The sequence below is a fragment of the Saccharomyces eubayanus genome, chromosome VII, assembly GCF_001298625.1.
Source record: "Saccharomyces eubayanus strain FM1318 chromosome VII, whole genome shotgun sequence".
In the NCBI taxonomy this organism is placed as follows: domain Eukaryota; kingdom Fungi; phylum Ascomycota; class Saccharomycetes; order Saccharomycetales; family Saccharomycetaceae; genus Saccharomyces; species Saccharomyces eubayanus.
Window position 1 is genome coordinate 423,935 of NC_030982.1, and position 25,637 is coordinate 449,571.

Sequence of the window (25,637 nt, forward strand, 5' to 3'; positions counted from 1 at the left end):
AGTGTATTTGATAATCGGAAGTAACCAGGTACCACTATCAATAACTGTATAGATATATATATATAAAAAAAGAATATGTAAATATATTTATATATATGCAATTTTATTAATAGCTGCTAGCACCTCATCGTCATAATGGATGTACGTACGTATTGGCCCGAACCAAAACCCCTGCCCTGCCCCTTGTAGAGCTTTTTTTTTTTTTCAAATTTCAATTTCGATTATTCATAGTAAGCAGCACCACACGGCGCCCCCTTTGTGGGGCTACCCCCTTTTTGGTTTCTTTTTTTCGACGACATTCTACGGGTCTCCACGCCGTACAAAGAGACAAAGAGACAAACGTCCGTATATAGTGATGTGCGTAGATAGTGATTATTTGCGAAATGGTCACGCGTTGCCGTCCTGGGTGATGTGGGATCAAGCACGGGGTGTTACCCCGTGCCCTGTTTGATCTCAGATTTGTATTTTTTCTGCTTAGATCTCGGCGGCAGTTTTTTCTGTTTCATATAAGGAGGATCCTAGGGAAGACTGGAGGGAGAAGGAAGAGTAAACAATAACAGCAACAACAGCAAACTACCCTCACCGCCATCATGCAGAAGTGTGCTAGCCAGGCACCATTGACGACTACGCCGACTTTCCGGGTCTCTCAAGACACCATTCATGCCCTTTCGCAGGCTATTTTAAAGGCGTTCCAGAAATTAGCTTCCATTGACAGCAATCAGGAAATCAACCCTGCCGATATAGCGTTCAAACTGATAAACTCGTTCAAGTATTTGCCGGTTTCAGCTGCTGGTGCAGACGCGTTTGACACAGAACTAGAAAAACTGGACATTTTTTCGCCCCTTCTACAAGCAGCCATTACCGCTGGCAATAATGGCGTCATTATATGGGACCTTATAACGGTATTGTTTGCATACATTTCGATCCATAGGCAATTCCATCCTTTGATCCTGCACAACCTGGACGTGTGGAACGAATTTATAGTGGATCATAATAACGAAGTTGCGAGCACGAGCCAGAGGAACCCGATAAAGTTCGGCGTGTTGTCGCTTCTTTCCATAGTACAGAATTTCGATGAGATTACCCCAAACTTGTTCGAGTTTTTCAAATTGAGCTTAAAACCTACTTTACTTGAGATTTGGGTACCCCAGTGGCAAAACTATAATCCGTCAACAACGAAATTAATCAACGGTGATGAAAAGATTTCTAATTGGATAACAAAAGATTATCATATGGACTTCATTATCACCACTTCATTATCATCGTCATCATCTTTGAAAGCCTTACCGTCTCATTATTTTGTCTATAAGATTTCGAAAAGAATTTCTCATTTCCCCAATTTGATTGATCCGAAACTGTATCAACTTGCAATTGCAGTAATAATGGAAAATGGAATCTCAGATATCGAAAACAGCAATAACCACAGCACTAATTACAACGATATACCCTTTTATTTCCAAATCTTAATGGAAGTTATCGACCACCCTGAGTTGAACTATCTACAAGAGAACCGTTTGATTTTGTTACTTGACATTGCATTAAATCATTTAATGTTAGTACCCACTCATTGTCTGCATTCAAGCTTTGGAAACTTGGGCTCCACTCAAAGTTTATCTTCCACTTTAAATATTATTCAATTCCTTTTATCGAAATTCTTAATCAACACGGGCAATATTACACAATTAATCAATAAATCAAACAAGAAAAACGTCACCAACAATAGTAACAACAACAACAACAATAAGAAAAAAGACTGGTTCCAATCCCAACAAACGAATTATCAAATTCCATTTTGGTTCGAAGATTCCATTTTACCACCAATCCCACCAATTTCAAAATCATTATTTACTTTTGACAAAGATTTGAGCCACGAGTCGGATTCAATTATGATCGTGAGGGATTTGTTACGATGTTTGAACTTAACAATCCTTTTAATTTCTAAGCTTTTAAGGGACTATAACGATTTGGATATTAACGCATTAACTCAACCACCGGACCATAGCAACAATATCAGTGATGGAAACAACCATATAATGATAGAACAGTACATGCAACTCTACCTCATTCCACTATTCACTTCACTATTATTGGCTCAACAGTTAAACGATCAAGAACAAGAACAAGAAGATAAATTAGAGGAACAGGAAGACGAAAATCTTATTGGATCATCCTCGGTTAGACACTTGTCTTCACAACTCATTTTTTTCAGTTCTTTAAAATTGTGCGAAAATTTGATCATTAAGGAAAAAAATTTGGCCCTATACCACCTAATCAAGTTTATCACTAAAATTTCTCTAGATGACCTGGTATTACAAAAGATCTCCATCAATCTACTAAATCATCTGTTTTTCCATCAAATCAATGATGGGAAGAACCATGACAATTTGAACCAAAGATTATGTCTAAAAAATCAACTCTCTTTACAAGCTTTGAAAGACTATATCACATTATGGAATGATGGTTCCCATGCTTATAATTCATTCTTTAAGAACCTTTTCTATGAAGACCAGCCTGAGATAGAAACTAAAAAATTAACAATGTCTGACCTGATAGGATTTTTCTCCGATGATGAGCAAATTGTAATATCTACGCCCCCAACCACGGTGACATCAGTCTCCACCAATGAACTTCCTATATCATTACAACCAATTCCACAGAAAAATATCGAGGCTTTCACTCCATCATCAAAATACGATGCTTATTCTTCCAACTCCTTTGTACCGTCCTCATCGAATAATGCTAATACGAATACTAATAAACAGCAACAGCAGCAACAGCAGCAACAGCAGCCACAAAATACAACACCATCTTCCTCTAATAGATACTTGTTCAACAAAAGTAGCCTTCTCTCACAAGAACATAGTAGCGGTAACAACGATAGCAGTACTCAAGTATCTGGATCTATGAATGACAGTTATTCTCTAGACAATTCATTCAGTACCACAAACACCAACATGACGAGGCAGGCAACTACGTTAACTAGAACCACTGATGCCATGACGACTGCGCCTTCAACACCAACTTCATACAAGAACAGTAATAGTAACAACAATAACAATCTATGGATTGAATCGCCAATGGCAAATTTCAAAAGCTCTATGACCAGCAAAAACTCCAACAAGAATAAAATGGTGAACACTGGTAAGAATTACATTCTAGGGGGGCACAACAAAGTTAAAAACAATAGCAGGGCTCAATCAATACATATAGATGACTTTGAAAACAATAACGATTAATCGACACTGCGGGGGGCGAACAGGCAAAATACATATCTAAACCAAGGGAAGACATCTTTAACTGAACTTGGATATTATTAGAATATATATTATTATTATTATTATTATTATTTATTAATTATTAATATTGTTAAAATTTATCTATTGTCTTTCTATCATCACCTCGCTTCCATAAATATGCCAGTGTATCAGTCCGTGTGTGGGAAAGGTAATGGCAAACTCCTTAGCGGTGGTAATCTTTCCGGTTCTTGAGTTTGTGAATCTGAGAGCGATTTGGGCGTCTGTTGGATTGATACGGCGGTATTAATCATGTTCATCCTTGGCGATAATAATAGAGGTGTAGTACTTAAAGAGTTATTGGAGGTCACAATTTGATTTTGACTGGACAACGACGAGTTTTGCAATTGTAACAATGAATGCTGTTCTTGCTGCTGCTGTTGAACGTTCAGTAATCTGCTGCTCAACTCTCTCTGGAAATCGGACGACGAAGATTCAGAATGGGAATGGTTCTGGTTCATTACGTATTCCAAAGTATGCAGATTCGTACCACTTGCCGACCTACTCAGCATTGTCGTGGGTGTGGAGGTTTTGGACTTTTTCCTTGATTGTTCTTGAGAGTAATCTTGGTCGAGATTGTCGATGCTGGAATTGGATGGATCCTTTAGACCATCGTCTTCATCTTCCCCGCCGGTGGTGAAATCGGAGTCGGATTCATTTGAATTTCTTTGGTCAATCAATAAGTCGTTCAGACTCAATACTGAGTTTGGCCTCTTCAACTGTATGGAGCTTTGGCTGGTTTGGGCTCTGTACCCCCCATTACTGTTTGTGCTCCCATTGTTCAGTCCCTGGAAATCCGTTAAGGATCGCGGCCTTGGTAGTATAACAGTGTTTGAATAACGTTGTGACTGCGAGTTTTGTTGCTGTTGCTGCTGCTGTTGCTGCTGCTGTTTCTGCTCAGGGGTATCTATGAATACGGTTCTAGGGGAACTGTTGGCGATGGGAGTCATCATTTGTAAAGAGGACAACGCATTCAACTTCAATCTACTGCCACTATGACTAGTATTCAACGAGGAAGAGGTAGAGGGAGCGGATGTCGTATGATAGTTCATGTTGTTCAATGTCAACGTAGGGGGAGGCTTTACTGATACGGGTATCTTAGCTAGCGGGCTGGGAGAAGTAATCACAGACGCGTCATTACCACCACCACCGCCAATTTCACCAATTTCGAATTTCGTTCTTCTGCTCTTTCGGGTGGAAGATCGACTCGGATGCTCCTTCGGAGCAATCGCTATAGGACCAGAGGGGGATAGCTGTTGCTGCTGGTTTGGCAGTAATGGAGCGAAGTTTGCCGTATTCAAATCAGGTATACTGGTGGCACTGGAACTGGCACTACTTGTTGGCGAGCCGACTACCTTCTTCTTCCTGCCTCTTTTACCCCGAGGATGAGAGTTGGTATGGATTCTTCTGTGCCTTGTTAGTTCATCGCTTCTGCTGAATCTTTTCACACATCCGGGGAAGTCACAAGCGTGGGGCTTCTCACCAGTGTGAATCCTCATGTGTCTTGTCTGGTGTTCCAGCCTATGGAACGCTCTTTGACATATGGGGCAAGCATGCGGTCTGGGCGCCTCTGATTTCACAGTCGTCTTGGACTTGCTCTGGTTGTCCCTCAACAAAGATCCATCGTCAGCGTTAGATACCTGCGGCACTGGATATGGACTTTGCATAGTTATCTTTTTCTATTCTATTCTCTTGTGTTACGTTCACTGAACTCTACTCTAGCTATAATCACAGGGGGCTATGGTCAAACGGCCTCTTAAGTTCGAAAGCTTTGCCGGGATTGCGTTACTCCACGTCGTCTTTGGTAATGGATGCTGCGATGAAAAGATATAATAAATAGATTATCCGAGAAGCACTATTTTCTTTTCTTTTTTCTGCTTGCTCTTCCCCACTTTCCCTCGTCCCGCCTGTTGTAAAATTTTGCTGTTGCTTCTTCTGCTCGCAAGTTTTTCCGGAGGAAAACGCCGCAGGGCCTCCGCTACTACTCACTCCAGATTTTCCCGAAGTCGGGGGCAGTGCTCTCTCGCTGAAACAAAGGCGGAGCAGCACAAATGGGCAAAGAGCCAAAAATCATCCAGGTGCTTGATCACGATAGCTAAGCTGGGCAAGTAAGCAAACGAAATATGCCGCCTCGGAGTTTCCCGCCAGGCCGGACCGACACGGTCCCGCTGGGCGTCTGTCGTCATGGCCGGCTGTGTTGTATTTTTACGGACGCGATCGGGTGTCACTGCTGCCATTCTGCACTGGCGTCGGAAACTCTTATCATCCACTCCCTCCAGTTTTTGCTTAGGCATGTTAGTACCAGCCTGAGGGAGCTGGAGCGCTTTTTTGTGCGGTATCTCGACCGCTGCGAAAAAAAGACACAGGCGATAGCAGTTAGTTGGCCAACCCCGGATGCCAATGTTCCACACGTCACATTTGCAGACAATAAACAAGGAGTTGGCTGGTTCATTTTTTTTTTGTTTTACTGGCGCGACTACGTTCGTATTTGGCCGGTTGCGCTGCGGTCTTGACTGTCTCCCCTCCCCTCCCCCACGCAACGCGGACGCGGGCGCGTGGGGTTGATTGTATATTACCAAGCGTGAGAGCTGGGCCAAAAAACGCAGATTATAGAAATCGGAGGGTTGGCCGAGTGGTCTAAGGCGGCAGACTTAAGATCTGTTGGACGGTTGTCCGCGCGAGTTCGAACCTCGCATCCTTCATTATTTTTTTTTGCCAGCCATAATGACAACGCTGCTATGCTTTCTAATGGAACTCGAACTTCTATCGAGGCACTTGTAGATGCTCATCTGGATTTGAGATCCTTCTCTTGACAGTGTTTACTGTAAAATACATCATAGCTACAGAACACCTTTCTTGCTTACTTGTTTGCTTGGGCGGCTAAATGTTCTTCTAGTTAACAACCATTTCACGCGACCGGAAAAAGATACAGGCTGTCTTAAAACCTGGCTCTATAATAAATCAGGAGCCAAGTTGATATACACTAATTGCTCTATATTCCCCAAAAATGGCTCCCAAAAAGAAATCGAATGAGAAGACCGTCCAGGCAAAGGGCACAGAGGGTAAAGTACACGCTTTTTTTCTTTAGTTTTACTTCTTTTACTGGCCGTTACTAACATCATCCCCTTTTCGTTTGCTTCAGCTGAACAATTAATAGAAGACTATCTGGTGTCACAGTATAAGCCGTACGCCGTTAATGATATAATCCAGAATCTGAACAATAAAGTAAGCAGGACAACCGCCGCCAAAGCATTAGAAAACCTGGTCAACGAAAAGCGCATAGTATCCAAGGCATTTGGCAAAATCTTAATCTACTCTTGCAACGAACAGGAACCGGAATTACCCAAAGATATTGACTTTTCTAAATTCGATTTCGAAACAGTGTCGCAGTTGAGAAATGATTTGATAGAATTAGAAAGAGACAAAGCGACCGCCAGAGACGCTCTTGACTCCGTAACTAAAGAACCAGAAAACGGTGAACTTTTAAGTATCATCGAAAAAGAAGAAACTGAACTGAGAGAGATCGAGTCAAAATTGGAAAGCCTACAGAACGATTGGAATCCGGCTAACGATGAAATCGTTAAACAGATAATTTCTAGAGACACACTTTTGCAGAAGGAAATCGCCAAACGGTCAAAGATCTGCAAAAACCTAGTTGCTACAATAAAGGACTCAGTGTGCCCAAAAAATATGGATGAATTTTTGGTATGTATCTGGAATGAATTTCTATTGTTTACTCGCGAAGTATACTAACAAAAGCTTAACACAGGAAGAAATTGGATTCGAAACCATTTGAAAGAAAGAACAGTTTCCACGCCTCCCCCCACATATGCTTGCTTTATTGCTGATTCAGCCCTCATAATTTTCTTCTTTTTTTATTATTATGCTTATAATTAAATTACATACAGGTAAATAATTTTTCTTTAATGTGTATAAGTGTCACGAACAGTGGAATTTGGAGGCACATCAAAAGACATACTGCGTATTTATAGGGCTGTTTTTCTTTGTTGTAGTGGCTACAGACCCGCAACTACTGACATAAGTTATCGATCTGTAGTATTCGAATACACCCTGCATTGCTTTCCCGTTGGCAAGAATAGCAGTGGTTGACACAGAATATGGCGTCGACTCTAAGCTAGCAGAGGGAATTTGTTCGCATGAAACCGCCACATCCTGTGCTAAAGCTGGAACCAACAGGGAAATTAACGACAAATACTGCGAGAATTGCATGTTGTGTACAGGAAATAAGTATATTTGGATTTGAGCGTGTGTCACTATTGCCGAGAGCTGGACAAGAACACAGAAGAAGGACAGGAAAGTAAGGAAATCTGATCCGTCACATCCTTGGATATGTATTTATACGCATACTTAAATGCAACTCTTGTCGTTCTGCTAAAACGTGATTGGGGCCAACAGCATGAAACAATCCCCTTGATAAGTTGTAGGTGCGTGGTGAATTTTTCTCTGTCGAGCCCTATGCATGTCAAAGTTAGCCGCGTGTAATTACCGCATTCGGGAATTACACAGTTTCAGTAGGTCTTTCCATCTTCCCAAAAAAAAAAAAAGGCATTCAGCAGAGCAGTGAAGTTTTAACATCAAACGGCATCCTCGCAGCATGTCGAAACAGATTCCTCCACACTCAATGTATACTCTGCGGTGACTAGTCTTGCGAGTATGTTTTTCTCGAGCTACCTAATACCTAAAAGACTCGTGATACAGCTTGCACCTGCAAAAATACAACAAACACACCGTGGAATCCGCTCAAAAACGATAGATAGATAGATAGTAAATTATACCTCGTGAATGAATTATACAGAAAATAATACTAAATCGAAATATTTAAAAATGATTTAAAAGAAAAATATTCATTGTACATAATAAGTTCAAGCATAAATCTTAACGAGAAGTAGCAGCAACCTTTTGGAAAGCACCCTTAGCTTGTTGCTTGGAGAACTTGGAACCTTGAGTACCAACAGACTTAGCCTTTTCAGCCTTTCTGGCAGCCTTGTCAGCCTTCTTCTTTTCCTTGTCAGCCTTCAATTTTTCGTCTCTGTTAGCCTTTCTAACTTCTGGCTTCAAAGCTCTTCTTTCCTTGATCAAGTCCAAAGAAGCACCAGTGATTGGTCTTTGGGCCTTGACGGTCTTTCTAGATCTCTTCTTAGCAACTTCTTCAGTGATACCTTTCTTGTGGTGCTTTCTGAACAAGACAGTCCAAGCGATTCTTCTTGGGTTCTTTCTTTGCTTGAACAAAGAAGCAGATTTGGAGTTTTGGAATCTGAAGATCTTGGAGTCACCACGGACAAACAAGGTACCTCTACCTGGGTAGATTCTGTTACCTGAAAAGGAATCGATTTCAACCTTCATTTTATCACTATGATCAAACGTATTTTCAAAAATATTTGAAAAAATTTCATGTTAGTAAATCGGTTCAACGTAATAGTTATCTTGTCGGTAGAAATAATGGTACTTTTGCTATTCGCGAATGTCACGTTGCCGGACAGGATAGTACGACTGGTGAACGTAGACTTTTCCTCCTCTGTTTACAGATTTTCTCCAAGTTGGTAATGTTTATTCCAATTCTTATTCGTGTTCTAAAATTCCGCCTTCGCCATGAGCTCTTTAATATCGGATATCTCGCTCAATAATTGGCTTTATTTGTATCAGGATAAACCTCAATTTTTTTCAAAATTGGGTCGGCTCAATGAAGTATCTCTTATGTTGCTCATTTCGACGTCATGTAGCACTGAGTCGCCATTATTTCAGATTGCGTATTATATGGGGACATACCTCTCAAGTTATTGTCTTGGTGTCTTCTTCAACTTTCCAATAATAGTAGTACTAATCTTGTGCACATTCTCATATACGCACTATCTGCTGAAATTACCATACAGTAAGTTGGTAGTGTCTTACTGCTGGACAGAACTCTCTGTCCGTCGATGCGGCCACCATCTCTGCCCGTGCCAGGCGGACCGCCCCACCGCCCAGCTCTGCCTAGAGAAAACACGCTTAAGCCCGCCACCGCGGTGAAGCAAACCAGCTCGCGGGCTCAAAATGGAAACTCCAAACAGACAAAGAAAAAAGCGAACTATTCTCATGTAATAAGTATGTGGTGAATAGGTGTTTAAGAGTGAAATGCACGGAGGGAAATCACAAAAAGGAAGAAATATCCACTTTTTCGCAAGGCCGCTTCGCATTTTTTTCAGTTTTTTTTCCCATTGGAGAAGGAAAGGCAAATTCCGCCAGTGATTGAGCGCGACCACGCTGGGAGAATTCATTCTAGGCAGTATCTTCCATCTACTTTCAGCAAACTACTTAATGTCCAAGTTTTAAATATTATTTGGATATTTGTCAGAAATCTTAATTTTTAATCTAACTCTTTTAAAAAAACCAAACAGACCGGAGTGTTTAAGAACCTACAGCTTATTCAATTAATTAATATACGCAGAGATGGTCAGTATAACATGATTTTATAACTATTTTGCTTTCATCTTTAACGGCAAACAAAGAAAGGCCGGATTTCATACCAGATGACAAGACTTCCTCTTGGAACTTTTGGTTGAGAACCCCTTTGTGCTAAGTGCGTACATCTAGGACAGACCTCTATGGGCAATCATGCGAAAATGAAAGCAAAATTTTTGTCGTATTCCGTACACAATTTTACTAACAATCTATTACGTTATTTTTCATCGTTTTAAATTTTAACAGGCCCCAGTTAAATCCCAAGAATCTATCAACCAAAAGTTGGCTTTGGTTATCAAGTCTGGTAAGTACACCTTAGGTTACAAGTCCACTGTCAAGTCTTTGAGACAAGGTAAGTCTAAGTTGATCATCATTGCCGCTAACACTCCAGTTTTGAGARAGTCTGAATTGGAATATTACGCTATGTTGTCCAAGACCAAGGTCTACTACTTCCAAGGTGGTAACAACGAATTGGGTACTGCCGTCGGTAAGTTATTCAGAGTCGGTGTTGTCTCTATTTTGGAAGCTGGTGACTCTGATATCTTGACCACTTTGGCTTAAATAGAGTAAGTTTCAAATCATTTGTGTTATCTGCATAATTGTTTGATATGTTTATTTTCATATATAAAATAATCTTTAGACTATTTAAAAACCTTATTTTGTTTTACTCCACTCAACTGTCTTCCTCACTGATAGGTCCGATTTTGCTCACAGGCATTATCCGTAGCCGAATAATACTCTTGATGGCCACATGTGCCACTTCTTGCAAATTTTTAGCCTTATATTCTTCATTATTGCTTATTTATCTTTGCAGTAAATTTTCATCCGCCTCCGCCGAAATTGGAAAAAGCGATGAGATAAAATTTTCAAAAACTCATCTAGCAATAATACACGAGAGTTAATGTCAACAAAATTCTGTTTACCATTAAGCTTGTCACTTTAAAAGATAAGCAATCAAAACCTGGTGCTTAAAACAAACGAAAGCATAACCGGGGAAAAATGGTCAATGAAAAAGTAGAAAAACCAAAGGCTGCAAAAGGTACTTTAGTTAGTGGGAAAGTCTGGAAGGTGGAAAAGGCGCCATTGAGGGTCAAAAGTAGTGTTGTTAAGAATAAGACGTTGACATCATGGGAGCTCAAAAAACAAAAAAGACTGGAGGATAAACAGTTCAAAGAAAGGTTAACGGCTTTAAAGGATGAAAAAGAAGAAGCACGTCAAACTAAGATAACCACTTTAAGGGAAAGAAGAGAAAAGAAGGCAGAAAATGAAAGATACGAGCGTTTATCTGCTAAGATGCACGCTAAGAAGGTTGAGAGATTAAGAAGAAGAGAAAAGAGAAACAAGGCGTTGAAAGAACGTTAAATCAAGATCCTTTTTTCAACACTCATATCAATAAATCAATAAAAGAAAGGATACAAAGCATAATAGAAGGCTCAAGGATGCACTAACCAATGACCACCAATGGCAAATTTTTTTAGTAGTAATTGTATAGTAGTTTATTTTAAAAAATATTTCTTTAAGAAAAACAGGAAGAGAATATATGGGCTTGCCATTATATGAGACATGAAAAGACTGAAACCAGCCAAATCCTACAGATTTGTCAAACACCAAAGTGCTCAAAAAAAGAGAAGTGCATAACTGAATTTAAAGATTAGCTAGATGTGAAAATTAGAAAAAAAAATGCGAATTCTGTGGATCGAACACAGGACCTCCAGATTACTTGACCGAAGTGTTATCTTCAGTCTGGCGCTCTCCCAACTGAGCTAAATCCGCTTATAATTTATGAAATATCCAAGGTCAAGGTGGGATGTCACGAATATAAATGTTCAACATCACGTATGTCCGACTGTTGAACCGTCACAGATGGCAGATTGAGCTAGTCGATATAGTGAATGCTTTGTATTGGCGCAGCTGTAAGCTGCGCTTCTTGGCTATTGCGTAAGCACAAGCTTACCTTGAATCTGATAGATCATCTTGCTGAAGATCAACTATAGTAGTCTTTGCAAACACAAATGAATAGAGAAGACCCGCATGTGAAAACAAGTTGCCATGGATATATAATATTGCCCTTCTGTTCTAAGCTTGAGAAGTCGGGTAGAAGGGCAGCCAGAAATGGTCATAAAGAACCGAGAAATATGCTAACGTAATAAAATTGTTATAGTATACAAATTAAAATAATAGATGTAAATGAAAATATGAAAGTGAACTGAATAATACCGTATGTATGGAAGAGCAGGAAGCAAGTGTGTACACTTTAATACTGTGCTAGTATGCTGTTTATAAACCTTTTTCTCTTCCTTTTTTTTTTTTCTTTTTTTTATGCCAATGTTTGTTTGATATAAACTATTAGTGGATGAAATATCTGTTTCATTATTATCATGATGAAAAAGATCAAACTGCTGAATGTGATCTTTTTATGCCTGTTTCTCGAGTCGACTAGAATTATGGCAGATATTCAATGACACCGAATGATTGTTCGATACCGTATTGACCAGGTTCTTTCCAGTAATCATTATAAGTCGATAAAATTGTAACATCCAGGTCCATTTCGTTCAAGATGTTTTGAACGGCAAGAATTTGATTGGAGGTAGATGGGATATTGCCACCGTTTTGAATACCAGCTGAAGGGTAGCCAGTTTCAGTGATGAAAATGTTGGAAGTACCACAAACACTTTTTACTAATTCGACTTGACCCTTAACAAATGTGCCAGCGCTTTCAGCGCTGGAGCTAGCATCAAAATAGGCATGTGGATTGATACCTACAAAGTCAATTCCAGAGCTTGTACACAAATCTGGATTATTTTCAAAGGAGACTGGTGGTTCACTTGTAGTAATTTGACCAGAATAGCCAGCACTGTTTAGTTGAGATTTAACAGATGAAATTTTACTAATCAAATCAGAAACGGAACACCACCCGTTGATAATTGCTTCGTTACCAACAGTAATAAAATCAAAGACATCCCAACCGTTAGTTTGACCATATTCAATCAAAGTGAATAGAGAATCATCGATGGAGTCAACACCGCTACTGGTGATGTACAAACCTTGGTTAATCTTAATACCTAATTTCACGGCAGCTGGTTGGACAGTTTCAAAAGAATTACAGTCGGTACCATAAACACGAATTCTAGTTATACCCTTAGATTTAATCAGGGACAAATCGGAAGAGACTGCGTCTGCTGATTTACAGGAGCCGTCGTCGTTATAAGGAGAGTATGCAATGGCCTTTGGAGAAGAAGTAATAGCTGCATTAGAAGAACCCCCGGACGCGGTAGTAGAGGAAGCCGTAGAGGGAGCAGTAGAGGAAGTAGTAGAGGAAGTAGTAGAGGAAGTAGTAGAAGGAGTAGTAGAAGAGGTAGTAGAAGAGGTAGTAGAAGAGGTAGTAGAAGAGGTAGTAGAAGAGGTAGTAGAAGAGGTAGTAGATGAAGTCGTCATTGTAGTTGGTTGGGCGGCCATTTCGGAAGTCGTCGTTGTTTGTTGGTTCACATCAGTTGTCGCAGCAGCTTGATGAGAATGATGTTGGGTTTGCGAATCACCTGCGACATTAATTTCACCAACACCGCTGACCATATTTTGTGTAGAAGTGGAAGCGGAAGTAGTACTTGGTTGCTGTGCGTTTTCGGTTGAAGTTGTACTGGAAGGGGAGTCGTTAATTTGTTGTGTAGAAGCTGGTTGCAAAGTAGAGGTTGGTTGCAGAGCGGGCGTAGTTTCTTGAACCTTTTTTACGAGAACTTTAGTGATAGTTGTAGTTGGTTCAGCGGTTGGGTTGACACCTTCTGGAATTAAAGTTGTGGTGAAGGTAACACTATCGCTGATTAAGAATTCAACGGTGGGGGCAACAACAACCTGAGTGGTAGTAGAGTAGAAATCTGTTACTACGTTAGTTGTGCTTGCTGTGTGGACTCTTGTTACAATTTCTCTCTTGGGCAGGACTGGCAGAGCAGAGGCTAGATAGGTTAAGCATAATAGCGATGATAGAAACTCTGTAGCCGAAATCATAGCTGTTTCTGTAATGTGTTATTTTAATGAGCGTGTAATGCAATAAGTACTGTGATAAATTAAACCAAAAGAAGGAATTGAATTTATTGCTGTAGAAGGAGATAACTTGGTCTTTCAAAGAGAGGTCTTAAGTTTGCTAGGTTTGAGAAGTTATCAAGTATGAGATATTATTGCTATTACTTAGAAGTATGATCGAATGGTAAACGGAAAAACATATCCAACTATCACTTCAATATGCCCTTCTTAAATAGCCTTTCCCTGAGGTTCTTGTCTCGTTTTCCATACAGCTTAGTTTATTCTCGAATGCCTCATACTTTAACATTTAGAGATCCAGCTTGTAAACAATAACATTCTTCTACTCTTCACCTTGCCAAAATAAGCAAAACAAGGCCTCCATTGCAACGCGTCAATTCCAAACAAACAAACGTGTTGTTTCATGGTGCGTGTTTCGGGTAGGTTTGTAATGTTTATTTGCTTGTACTTCCAGTTGCTTTAGTCCAGGGTGCTAGTTGCTGGTTGCTGATATTTGCATTTTTTTCACAGCCGCATCGAAATGTAAACAAAAGCGACGTGGAAAAAAACAGAAAATGCTGGTTCTAATAAAAAAAATTGCGTGAGTCTCTTACAAAACTAAAACTCTCTCCATTTTAACCTGCGTACTGGCACATGCTTGGCTCTAAATAAATCTGTAAAAGCGCTATGTATATCTATACATGGATTCAAAAACGGCCCAGAATGTTCACGACCAGTGCTGTCCAACCAGTGAAATGCTCAGCGCCCGTACCGTGACCGTCTACGGGACTGTAGTTTTCATAACAGTACCCCTGTTCTTTCCAAACTTTATAGACGTTGTTACTGAGATTAGTCTTTAAGCTTTGGTACAGCTTCTTGGCATCACTAGCCTCACCAGCCACGCCAAGAGTGACCTCAGGGTAGTAGTATCTCATCGCATCAAGGCACAAGTAATTGATGTTCATCCAAACTGGCCCTCTCCAGTAATTTTCGTCCTTACCAAAATATTCGTCTTGTCTTGATAACGACAGCAGCCCGAATTCGGAAAATATTTTGTTTGAGTCACTCATCAAGGCAACAATTTTCCCCAGTTTGGGCGAGTCTTTGGGGATAAGCTTTAATGCAAATGGCAACAAAGAGATATAACCCTCATGGCACACGAATTCTTTAATTTCTTCATCTTCGGAATCGATGCTGATGTCACAGTAGCAATTGTCCTTCTCACTCCAATGAAGTAGGTCTAAGTTTTCGATTACATTGTGTTCAATCTCTGCGTATTTTGTCTCGTCGTCTGTCAACTTTAAAACATGAGCGATTTGTTTCATGGACCTTGTCATCACCCCCACCCATGCCAAGGCATCTACATTCAATTCTGCGACATCAGGTGGTTGCGCTCTAGGGTAATCATCCATACCACTTGGTAGACAATGTGTAAAAGTACGTCCAACCCATCTATAAACTTCACTCTTATGAATCTTATCCCATATTCCTTCCTCTTCAAATATTTCTGCATACTCGTCAATGAAGCCTGCCTGAGACTCTTTGAACCAATTGTAGTGCCTTAGTAATTTGGGGTAAATTTTCTTGGCATATTCCGTTAATAAATCAGAATTGGCTTCAAGATTGTTTGTAACAAAATTGCTTAGTTTCCCATTAAACATCACTTGTTCGTTGTTAACATCGTCGAAATCACCTATTTTTTCAATGGCTCTAGAGAGCATTTCACTAAAGGCAAGAAGTAGAGTTGGCGGGTTGGCAATATTGGGGTTCTGCACCTGGAATTCCTGTGGTACTTTACTTCTTGCTTCATCACCCAAAATAATTTCTCTAGCGATCCAACCGCTATCGTCTTCAATCATCTCAAACCAGCTAGTCAATATTTCAAAGGCAAGATCGAAATCGTATTCCATAATTTGTAAAAGATGGAAACCTTCGTCCCAGTAGAATCCACGTGGAAAAAACCCACGGCTCGGAATGCTGGTAAATAAATCGAATGGACCCTCCTCTTTTGCATTCAGCAATTTTATCTCGGCAAATTGACTTTCGTCGAACTCGGTTTCACGATCAATTAGTTGCTTCCCATGGAAGTAGCCAATCCCTCCTAACAGGTTTGATAGTGTTTCCAAGGCAAATTTCCTCTTATCATCAACACTCCCGATTAAATCGGACCCTTGTCCAAAATTAAACTTTTTGTCAAAGCGTGCATTTATTTCGTTTAGTGACCATGTGATCAATTCTGTGATTTGTTCCCTAGTGGAAATACTCTGAGTTGTTTCAAGCTTATTATATGTGGTATCAAACTCAAACCCCCCCTCTTTGGACAAATCAAATGTCTTTTGTACATAATGAAAATTCCCAGGGTTGAAGTTATATATATTTCTAATGGTCAAAATACTCGGTATCAAATCAGCTGGACGTTCTTGCTTGTCTTCGGTTTCAAGTATATCACGTATAGAATCGCTTACCAGAGACTGAAAAATATCGCGAGCTTTCCAAACTTCACTACCTGGGACTTGAAGAGATAAATGACTTGTCTTGGAACAGTCACTTCCTGGTGCTACTTCCATAGTGTCATGTGCCGGATTGTTGAAATATTGACCAAAGTTGTCCCTCACCGTCAGATCATACTCTCCCAATTCTTGAGAATAGCCGAAAAATTTCAAATCATTGGGACCATCCTGATCTATCAATGCTAATGAAGACTTTCCGTCTATTTCACCACCATTTTGGCTGAAATACAATACAATAGAGGCCGTGGAGGGTAGCTGAGGGTCCAAAGGTTCACCGTGAACTCTTACTGACCAATTTTCCCCATTCCTACTCTTTACAAAATACACAGTTAGGTTCAAATTATTTTTTTCATCAATAAAGATCTCTTTGCCACCAATTCTTGGATCATAAACTTCCCAGCCATACTTTTGTAATTTATCTTGAGGTGTAGCAAAATGTCTTAATGACTGCAATCCGTCCTGGTTCAAACTGTTAAACCACATAATACCCATCACTAGCGGGCTTTCGTTGACATATCTAGGTGTAATGCCAAAGTAACAATTCGATCTGTAAGGTGCCCATAATAGGGACTCATTCGTAAACTTTTGGTATTCTTCGAATTCTTCCAATTTATCAACATTGACGGTTCCAGATACCAGGAGAGCTATATTAGCAACTACCCAGAATACCCTAAGCAACTTTAATCTTGAATTAAACATTGCCAACGACGTCAACTTTCCTTGCCAGTTCTCTTCCTGTAAATATTAATGCCAATAATGTGTCAAGTACCTGAAACTTCGACAGTGACAGTTGGAAAAGTAAAAATACGCGACTGCTGCTTAACCGAAACGGGCTAAAATAATACACGATAATTATTTTAAGTAAGTGGAAAAAAGGAGACAAAACGCCTCCATGTTATTGTGTATCCCAATTGTATTTTATATTTCGTCTATGTAGTTACAAAGTTAAACAAAAACATGCTCTATTGAGCAGATGGGTCTTCTTCGAATCTCAGATCCCAGTTAATCATTGGACCCAATTTTGGCAAGACTTCGGCAACACTTTGAACATCTTTATCACCTCTACCGGAGATATTGATGATCAAATGCTGATCAGGCTTCATTGTCTTGGCCAACTCACAAGCACCATAAACAGCATGAGAGGATTCCAAAGCAGGAATGATACCTTCTAACTGAGACAATAGTTTGAATCCGAGTAGAGCTTGAGCATCGGTGGCTGCAATGAATTCAGCACGGCCAGTGGACTTCCAGTATGCCAATTCTGGACCAACACCTGGGTAATCTAACCCAGCGGAAACAGAGTGAGTGTCATGGACTTGACCGTCGTTGTCTTGCAGGACATAGGTCTTGACACCGTGGAAGACACCTGGTCTACCAACGGTTAGAGTAGCAGAGTGGAACTTTGTATCTACACCATCACCACCAGCTTCTACACCCAATAGCTTAACAGAGGCATCATGTTCAAATGGCGAGAACATACCCGTGGAGTTGGAACCGCCACCGACACATGCAACGACAGCATCAGGTAGTTTACCGTTGTTCATGGCGGCGAATTGTTCCTTGGTTTCCTTACCAATTACACTTTGGAAAGTTCTAACTAAAGTTGGGTATGGATGAGGACCAATAGCAGAGCCGACAACGTAATATGTGGTTTTCAAGTTAGTGACCCAAAATCTGAATGCTTCTGAAGTGGCGTCTCTCAAAGTCTTGGTACCATTAGTAACGGCAATGACCTTGGCACCAAGGATTCTCATTCTAAAGACGTTCAAAGCTTGACGACGGACATCTTCTGCACCCATGAAGACGGTACAAGTCAACCCGAACTTAGCACATGCAGTCGCAGTGGCTACACCATGCTGACCAGCACCGGTTTCAGCGATGATATTTTTCTTACCCAACCTCTTGGCTAAAAGAACTTGTGCCAAGGCGTTATTAATCTTGTGAGACCCGGTATGATTTAGGTCTTCTCTCTTCAACCAAATTTGAGCACCTTGGCAATGTTCAGTCAATCTCTCAGCTTTGTGTAGTGAAGAAGGACGGCCGATGTAGGAGTACAAAGACTTGAAATCTTCCCAGAATGTAGGGTCAGCAACAGCTTCATCGAAACCTTGTTCCAACTCTCTCAGACATGCATGCAAGGCTTCTGGAACGTATTGACCACCAAAATCACCAAATCTAATTGGATGCTTATGGTTTTCTTCGAATTCGTCTAGTATTTCCTTCTTGACATTTGCAGTCTTCAAAGAATCCTTTTGGAAGGCGAAAAATTCGTCTTTGGACAAAACCTTGTGCTTGGCACCATCTAGAATTCCCTCTACGTATTCCTTAGCGACATCATATCTCTTGCCCTCTGGAGCATCTCCACACAGCGTGACAATCTTGGATCCAATCACAACACCGTCCGAGACGCTACCGACAGATTTAAAATGTTCTCTTGTGGAGACACCAAACCCGACGGCCAAAGGAGTTTCCTTGGTGTATTTTCTGACTCTGGAGACAAGTTCATTCAAATCACTAGCAACAGCACTTTGTGCACCGGTAGTACCCATTCTTGAAACAACATAAACAAACGAATTGGCAATGTGAGATAGCAATTCCAGTCTATCGTCGGTAGTGGAAGGCGCCACTAAAGGAATTAAGCTCAGTCCGCTATCATTGACGTAGTTTCTGACTTTCAAGGCCTCTTCCGGTGGCAAATCAACGATGATAAACCCGTTGGCACCAGCTTTAGCGGCATCCTGAATAAATCTCTCTTCACCGTAGTTTAAGATAGGATTATAGTAACCCATTAAGATGATGGGTACGGTGACACCTTCATTTCTGGCTTGAGAGACCATTTCTAGAGTTTGAGGCAGAGTGACACCGTTCTGCAAGGCGACCGTGTTGGACAGTTGGATGGTGGGCCCGTCTGCAATAGGATCGGAGAAAGGCATACCCAATTCGATGATATCCACACCACCATCTTGGAAACCCTTGAGGATGGGGACGGTGTCGTTGACCGTTGGGTACCCTGCAGTCATGAACGTGACCAGAGCGTTCCTGTTTTCTTTCTTGGCGTTAGCAAATGTTTGTCTGAGTTGTTCCGACATAGCTTTTGAATGTGCTTTGGTCTCGTTAATGGGACTCTCTACCATTCTATCAAGTGTGAGAGCCMAATGATGATTCTTATATGACAAAACGGAAGAATTAGTCACTCTTTCAGGGCGAAAAAAGAAAGAAAAAAGAAATGGATTTCGGGTAATAAGGAATAAAAGATTATACAGAATGATATTGATACGGCGGTATATAAATGTGGGGGGCCATACTGGTCACAAGAAGTCCATATTCAGGCCACCCAGCTCCAGGTTGTTGAGGTCCAGAGAATCCAGTTCCTTGCCATTGCTGTTCATGGTGTTCATGCCCATATTGTACTGCTGAGGTTGCGGTTGCGGTTGCTGCGGCTGCTGCTGCGGCTGTTGTTGTTGTTGTTGTTGGAAATCGTTATTCATGCTCATGCTTAGGATGTTTGCCGGGGTAAGATTGTTTAGGCCCAATTGCGACTGTAGTGGTGTGTTGTTGGCGTTTGTGCTGGGGTTTAGGTTGGCTCCGGTGCTGTCCATTCTTCCATTTCCGTTGCTACCAAACTGTGACATGGCGGGTTGTCCTCCTTGGCTCTGGGCGGCCATCGAGTAACTATTCCCCAGGGGTGATATCATGTTGGTCAGCGGGGTGCCCATGACATTCGTGGGCGAAACGCTGTTGATCACATTGGGGGTGGGGTTGGGCAGCGCAGCCGTCATGGATGCCGTTATTGGTGTTTGGGCAGCGGATTGCTGTGCGTACACTTGTGCTTGAGCATGAGCCTGTGCCTGTGCCTGAGCCTGAGCTTGGGCCTGAGCTTGGGCCTTTGCCTTCTTGGTTTGTCTTGGTTTTCTTGGTTTTTTGGCAGCTGCAGCTACTGCAGCTGCAGAAGTGCCAGATGCGTTGGGAGTTCCGCTATTGACATTCCCTTTTGAACCTCTCTTACTGGCCATGGGGTTCTGTTGCACTGTAGTAGTGGCACCCGGGTTGGAAAGCGAATGCGCATGTGTGTTGGGTATAGGATGAGGGGTCGTGGTTGTGGGGGTCGAACCCGCCGTGGAGTGGCCAGTATTCGTAACTCCTGTAGCTGCAACAGGGCCAGGAACGGCACTGTTCCGGTTGTATGTGCTCAGCGGTTCCAAGAGCTGGAAGCTTCGGTCTTTGTTGTCTGCGGTTTTCAAGTATTCTGGGACGGTGCTGAATAAAGGCTGCAGAGTCTCCAAATGGGAAGACAATGCCTGAAACCTATCGTTAAGTTGCAAAATCTTATCCCTAACATGTAGGTACTTGGCCGTGCAGTCCGCTGGTCTGGACCCGCCGTGATCTATGCTCGCCATTGTTTGTATGAAATCGTTGAACTGCAATCGCAACGGTAGGATTTCATCGTACGCTTCGCTGATCTGCTTGGACACGTTGTCTCTCACCTCGTTCTCGTTGTTGGCCAGCGTCACTTCCAAGTCCTCTAACTTGACGTCTGCGGGAATGATCGCCTCCATCCTGGTCGTGCTGGTTGTGTGCTTGCTGCTCTCCTTGGCCGGCTAATCGAAGTTGAAGTTGATGATGATGGTTTATATTGTTCTTTTTTAAAATTTCGCTCGGCGCCGGGTCGGAAATTCTAGCGAAATCGATATTATTATATTGTATTATATTGTATCATATCATATTATATTATATTAAGATTATATTATATCATATTATATTAAGATTATTATACACATAGTGGTCATACATTAGTTTGTGCATCGCGCTGCACTCCTATGAATGTGTTAGAAACTGCTCCAGTTCCAGTTTGCAGGCACAGAGCCGATCACGCTGCCCAGAACATCGTTTCCTTCCTCTTCTTCTTCCCCAGCATTCTCGTTTTCCGTGTCGTCCTCGTACGATCTCACCTGGATGGGCGTTATCGTGTCCTGGTCGACCCCGACATGGGGTTGGGCCGGAGCGCCCTTTCTTGGCCTGAAAAGAGAGTTCATCTGTCTGTTCTTGTAGTAGTTGCGGACCTTCTTCCTATTATCGCTTTCGTCTTCATTGTTGGCGCCGTCGCTGTTGCCGTTGTTGCCGTTGTTGTTATTGGTCTCGTTTGCACTAGGATTAGAACTGGAGAGGTTCTCGTACTCGACCAGGCAGTCGTCGCATATCTTGCACAACGTGCCGCCGTCGTTGAGGCCACCACGACTCAGCTCGTTAATCATTATGAAGTTCGCCTGTGAGTCCAGATACAGCCAGTGGCGCAGGTGGTTCTGGCAGAAGATGTCCCCGCAGTGTCTACAATGATGCTTTCTTTCCCACAGAGTGAATGGTTTGTGGCAGTAGCGGCATGAGTTCCGCTTGCTGTCCGGGATCCAGTGGTCCATAGTGGGCGGGTTTACTCTGGAGGAGTTTCTGTTCGAGATGGTGGGTATTAGGTTGATTCTGTTGTTGTTCGGGATGGAGTTGGGGAACAGGTACGAAGATATCTTGTTTTTGTAGTTTTCCAAGATCGACGACGTGTTTGATTGCACGCTGGATTGCGACGATATGATCCTCAGATTGTTCGCGTTCTGAGCGCTGGCTGACTGGGGCGCCTTTGGAGACAAGTTGTTGTCCAAATTCGAGGCCTTTTTGTAGTAAGATGACAACGTGGCGTTCAGTAAGTCGTCATTGGTTATGTTCGTCTCCGATACTTTTCTTAGCACAGCAGGGATGTACAGTGGTTTTTTTGGGTTGTTAATCTGTCTTACAGTTGACTTGTTCCTATTAGAGTTGAAGTTCAGGTTGGAGGTCGAGGCGGGCTGTGGCAAGAACTCCAGCGAGGGCTTTCTTAGCATCTGCTGATGCGGTGGCTTTGCAGCAGCCGCGTGGTTCACCGAGTCGATGATCACGTTCTTATTGCCGAATCTCAGTTGGGTCATGGAATTGGAATTCGTTGTGGTGAGCTTGTCAGCGATATACTCGGTTTTGGGCACTGATGCAGACGACGAAGACACGGACGACGTTGACGAGGACGAGGACTCCCTCGCCCTGGTGTCGCTACTCAACCGCAGGTTGGAGCTGGCGTTCATCTTGAACGACGACAGCTTCCGCAGCGCCTGCGTGGTCAAATTCTTCTGGCGCACCTCGTCGTCCTCGTCTGCATCGTTTTCCGGCTCGCTGAACACAGCTTTGCTCTTCTTCTTGTTCCTGGCGGCATCTACCACATCACGGGTCGGGTCCAACTCAGGGTTCGACCGCTGGTCGTCCGTGAAGGGCAACCTCCTCCCAATCTCCTTGCCGCTCGAGGGCTTCCTGCCGTCTCCCATACCGTCGCCAGCTTGACTGCTGTGACTGCTGCGGACATTCTCCTCCGTACAACTCTTCCTTAATATCGACACCATCGCCGGCGACTGGATCTGCTGCTTCCTGTCAACAAACGCAGAATGGGAGTGCGACGCAGTCGTACTCCCATTCCCAGTCCCAGTCCCATTCACAGTCCCAGTCCCGGCCCCGGCTCCAGCACCCGTCGAGCCTTCCTGCTGCCGGTGCTGGTTCACCATCGACTTGAGCGAGATGCTACTCAAAATGCTCTGTTCCGAGTGTGCCGATGTCCTGGGCACCACCTTCTGCTTCTCGAACGTGATGGGAGACGTCACCGTGTCTGCATCACCTTCGCCATCACCATCGCCATCCATGCCTCGGTAGTCATGGTTCTTGGGCCCCAGGGGCATCCCCCCACCGGCCCGCTCGTCGCCGTCCTCCTCCTCTTCCTTGATCGCGGGTGTTTTGGCCACACTGTGCAACGCAGTCATCCTGATCAACTACGCTATGCTGCCTCAGTTACCGCCACTGCTCACCTCAGCTCGATAGTCATGTCGCAGGTTCCTTTATCTGTCTTTGCTCTTGGCGGCGGTCACCGGCGACGGCGGCGGTTTCGCGCAGGTCGAGAATTGCCAACTTTAGACAAAAGAGAACAGACAAGAGAGAGGTAGGCTGGAGTAGATGGAGTTTTGCATAGGTTAGGCCATCTCAACATAGCATTCGCAATCGCAATCGCAACGTCTACACCACCCGCAATCATTACAGCTGCCATGGGATCTGACCGGTCGTGTGTTTTGTCTGTGTTCCAGACCGTCCTCAAGCTCGTCATCTTCGTGGCGATCTTCGGGGCTGCCATCTCGTCACGTTTGTTTGCCGTCATCAAGTTCGAGTCCATCATCCATGAGTTTGACCCCTGGTTTAATTTCCGGGCCACCAAATACCTGGTCAACAACTCGTTTTATAAGTTTTTGAACTGGTTCGACGACCGTACCTGGTACCCCCTCGGTAGGGTCACTGGGGGTACCTTGTACCCGGGCCTGATGACCACCAGTGCGTTCATTTGGCACGCATTGCGCAACTGGCTTGGGCTACCCATCGATATTAGGAACGTTTGTGTCTTGTTTGCGCCACTGTTTTCCGGGGCCACCGCCTGGGCTACCTACGAGTTTACCAAGGAAATCAAAGACGCCAGTGCCGGGCTCCTGGCTGCGGGCTTCATCGCCATTGTCCCCGGCTACATTTCTAGATCCGTGGCTGGATCCTACGACAACGAGGCCATCGCCATCACTCTGTTGATGGTCACTTTCATGTTCTGGATAAAGGCTCAGAAGACCGGCTCCATCATGCATGCCACCGCTGCCGCGCTATGCTACTTTTATATGGTCTCCGCCTGGGGTGGCTACGTGTTCATCACCAACCTGATCCCACTCCACGTCTTCCTACTGATCTTGATGGGTAGATACTCGTCCAAGCTGTATTCCGCCTACACTACATGGTACGCCATCGGGACCGTTGCATCCATGCAGATCCCCTTCGTCGGCTTCTTGCCCATCAGATCCAACGACCACATGGCCGCATTGGGAGTCTTCGGCTTGATTCAGATCGTCGCCTTTGGTGACTTCATCAAAGCTCAAGTTAGCACGGCTAAATTCAAAGTCATCATGATGGTCTCTTTGATGTTGATCCTGGTCGTCGGTGTCGTTGGCCTTTCCGCCTTGACTTACATGGGGCTGATTGCTCCTTGGACGGGCAGATTCTATTCGCTATGGGACACCAACTACGCCAAGATCCACATCCCCATCATCGCCTCTGTTTCTGAACATCAACCTGTCTCGTGGCCTGCCTTTTTCTTTGACACCCACTTCTTGATCTGGCTGTTCCCCGCGGGCGTATTCCTGCTCTTCCTCGACTTGAAAGACGAACACGTCTTTGTCATCGCGTACTCCGTCCTGTGTTCATACTTTGCAGGTGTCATGGTTAGACTGATGTTGACTTTGACACCCGTTATCTGTGTGTGCGGTGCCGTGGCGTTGTCCAAGATCTTTGACGTTTATTTGGATTTCAAAGCTAGCGACCGCAAATCCGTCGCCAAGCCAAGTGCCATACTAGCCAAATTGGTTGTTTCCGGATCGTTCGTCTTCTACTTGTACCTTTTCGTCTTCCATTCTACTTGGGTAACGAAAACCGCATACTCTTCTCCATCCGTTGTTTTGCCATCGCAAACCCCAGACGGTAAGTTGGCTTTGATCGACGATTTCAGAGAAGCCTATTACTGGCTAAGAATGAACTCCGATGAGGACAGCAAAGTCGCAGCATGGTGGGATTACGGTTACCAAATTGGTGGTATGGCCGACAGAACGACTTTGGTCGACAACAACACCTGGAACAACACTCATATCGCCATTGTTGGTAAGGCTATGGCCTCCCCAGAGGAAAAGTCATACGAAATCCTAAAGGAACTCGATGTCGACTACGTCCTGGTCATCTTCGGTGGCCTAATTGGGTTCGGTGGTGATGACATCAACAAATTCCTGTGGATGATCAGAATTAGTGAAGGTATTTGGCCTGACGAGATCAAAGAACGTGACTTCTACACCCCAGAAGGTGAATACAGAGTGGATTCAAGGGCCTCGGAGACTATGAGAAACTCGCTACTGTACAAGATGTCCTACAAGGATTTCCCACAATTGTTCAACGGTGGTCAAGCTACCGACAGAGTACGTCAACAAATGATCACCGCACAAGACGTCCCTCCATTAGACTACTTTGATGAAGTGTTTACGTCCGAAAACTGGATGGTCAGAATATATCAATTAAAGAAAGACGATGTCCAAGGTAGGTCTTTGAAAGACGTTGGTGACCTAACCAGAGCTTCTACAAAGTCAAGAAGGTCTATCAAGAGACCTGAGCTAGGTCTAAGAGTATAAAACTCAGCGACCCACAAAAACAAAATAAAGTAAGTATGCAGATATCATATATATACATAAATAAATAGATAAACAAAATAAATAGAAATTTGGTTTTTCTTTAT

General features: G+C 43.1%; 13 protein-coding genes and 2 non-coding genes across 15 annotated transcripts; 6 read left to right on the forward strand and 9 right to left on the reverse strand.

The window, feature by feature from the left end:
* Positions 1-590: 590 nt before the first annotated feature.
* VIR1 (Vir1p) lies at positions 591-3,236 on the forward strand (the record flags this gene model as incomplete). Its single annotated transcript, XM_018365090.1, has 1 exon — positions 591-3,236. The coding sequence occupies one exon, from the start codon at positions 591-593 to the stop codon at positions 3,234-3,236; it is 2,646 nt and encodes an 881-aa protein (XP_018222190.1).
* A 188-nt stretch (positions 3,237-3,424) lies between these two features.
* On the reverse strand, positions 3,425-4,960 carry MIG1 (transcription factor MIG1; the record flags this gene model as incomplete). The annotated part of the gene is made up of 1 exon (XM_018365091.1): positions 3,425-4,960. One exon carries the CDS (start codon positions 4,958-4,960, stop codon positions 3,425-3,427), a length of 1,536 nt encoding a protein of 511 aa, XP_018222191.1.
* A 951-nt stretch (positions 4,961-5,911) lies between these two features.
* On the forward strand, positions 5,912-5,995 carry DI49_1933. The gene has a single exon. It is a non-coding gene; the product is annotated as a tRNA-Leu (tRNA).
* Positions 5,996-6,983: 988 nt separating this feature from the next.
* On the forward strand, positions 6,984-7,046 carry DI49_1934 (HOP2-like protein; the record flags this gene model as incomplete). The annotated part of the gene is made up of 1 exon (XM_018365092.1): positions 6,984-7,046. One exon carries the CDS (start codon positions 6,984-6,986, stop codon positions 7,044-7,046), a length of 63 nt encoding a protein of 20 aa, XP_018222192.1.
* Positions 7,047-7,259: 213 nt separating this feature from the next.
* On the reverse strand, positions 7,260-7,523 carry AGA2 (Aga2p; the record flags this gene model as incomplete). The annotated part of the gene is made up of 1 exon (XM_018365093.1): positions 7,260-7,523. The coding sequence occupies one exon, from the start codon at positions 7,521-7,523 to the stop codon at positions 7,260-7,262; it is 264 nt and encodes an 87-aa protein (XP_018222193.1).
* A 666-nt stretch (positions 7,524-8,189) lies between these two features.
* Positions 8,190-8,657, reverse strand: RPL24A (60S ribosomal protein eL24; the record flags this gene model as incomplete). The annotated part of the gene is made up of 1 exon (XM_018365094.1): positions 8,190-8,657. One exon carries the CDS (start codon positions 8,655-8,657, stop codon positions 8,190-8,192), a length of 468 nt encoding a protein of 155 aa, XP_018222194.1.
* Positions 8,658-10,175: 1,518 nt separating this feature from the next.
* On the forward strand, positions 10,176-10,313 carry RPL30 (60S ribosomal eL30 domain-containing protein; the record flags this gene model as incomplete). The annotated part of the gene is made up of 1 exon (XM_018365095.1): positions 10,176-10,313. The coding sequence occupies one exon, from the start codon at positions 10,176-10,178 to the stop codon at positions 10,311-10,313; it is 138 nt and encodes a 45-aa protein (XP_018222195.1).
* A 438-nt stretch (positions 10,314-10,751) lies between these two features.
* On the forward strand, positions 10,752-11,114 carry CGR1 (Cgr1p; the record flags this gene model as incomplete). The annotated part of the gene is made up of 1 exon (XM_018365096.1): positions 10,752-11,114. One exon carries the CDS (start codon positions 10,752-10,754, stop codon positions 11,112-11,114), a length of 363 nt encoding a protein of 120 aa, XP_018222196.1.
* Positions 11,115-11,433: 319 nt separating this feature from the next.
* Positions 11,434-11,525, reverse strand: DI49_1939. The gene is given in 2 exon segments: positions 11,434-11,470; positions 11,488-11,525. It is a non-coding gene; the product is annotated as a tRNA-Phe (tRNA).
* Positions 11,526-12,194: 669 nt separating this feature from the next.
* SCW11 (putative glucan endo-1,3-beta-D-glucosidase) lies at positions 12,195-13,751 on the reverse strand (the record flags this gene model as incomplete). Its single annotated transcript, XM_018365097.1, has 1 exon — positions 12,195-13,751. One exon carries the CDS (start codon positions 13,749-13,751, stop codon positions 12,195-12,197), a length of 1,557 nt encoding a protein of 518 aa, XP_018222197.1.
* Positions 13,752-14,470: 719 nt separating this feature from the next.
* On the reverse strand, positions 14,471-16,972 carry CWH41 (mannosyl-oligosaccharide glucosidase; the record flags this gene model as incomplete). The annotated part of the gene is made up of 1 exon (XM_018365098.1): positions 14,471-16,972. One exon carries the CDS (start codon positions 16,970-16,972, stop codon positions 14,471-14,473), a length of 2,502 nt encoding a protein of 833 aa, XP_018222198.1.
* Positions 16,973-17,235: 263 nt separating this feature from the next.
* Positions 17,236-19,407, reverse strand: TRP5 (tryptophan synthase TRP5; the record flags this gene model as incomplete). The annotated part of the gene is made up of 1 exon (XM_018365099.1): positions 17,236-19,407. The coding sequence occupies one exon, from the start codon at positions 19,405-19,407 to the stop codon at positions 17,236-17,238; it is 2,172 nt and encodes a 723-aa protein (XP_018222199.1).
* Positions 19,408-19,581: 174 nt separating this feature from the next.
* On the reverse strand, positions 19,582-20,829 carry PGD1 (Pgd1p; the record flags this gene model as incomplete). The annotated part of the gene is made up of 1 exon (XM_018365100.1): positions 19,582-20,829. One exon carries the CDS (start codon positions 20,827-20,829, stop codon positions 19,582-19,584), a length of 1,248 nt encoding a protein of 415 aa, XP_018222200.1.
* Positions 20,830-21,099: 270 nt separating this feature from the next.
* PIB2 (Pib2p) lies at positions 21,100-23,097 on the reverse strand (the record flags this gene model as incomplete). Its single annotated transcript, XM_018365101.1, has 1 exon — positions 21,100-23,097. The coding sequence occupies one exon, from the start codon at positions 23,095-23,097 to the stop codon at positions 21,100-21,102; it is 1,998 nt and encodes a 665-aa protein (XP_018222201.1).
* A 279-nt stretch (positions 23,098-23,376) lies between these two features.
* STT3 (dolichyl-diphosphooligosaccharide--protein glycosyltransferase subunit STT3) lies at positions 23,377-25,533 on the forward strand (the record flags this gene model as incomplete). Its single annotated transcript, XM_018365102.1, has 1 exon — positions 23,377-25,533. The coding sequence occupies one exon, from the start codon at positions 23,377-23,379 to the stop codon at positions 25,531-25,533; it is 2,157 nt and encodes a 718-aa protein (XP_018222202.1).
* Positions 25,534-25,637: the final 104 nt, after the last annotated feature.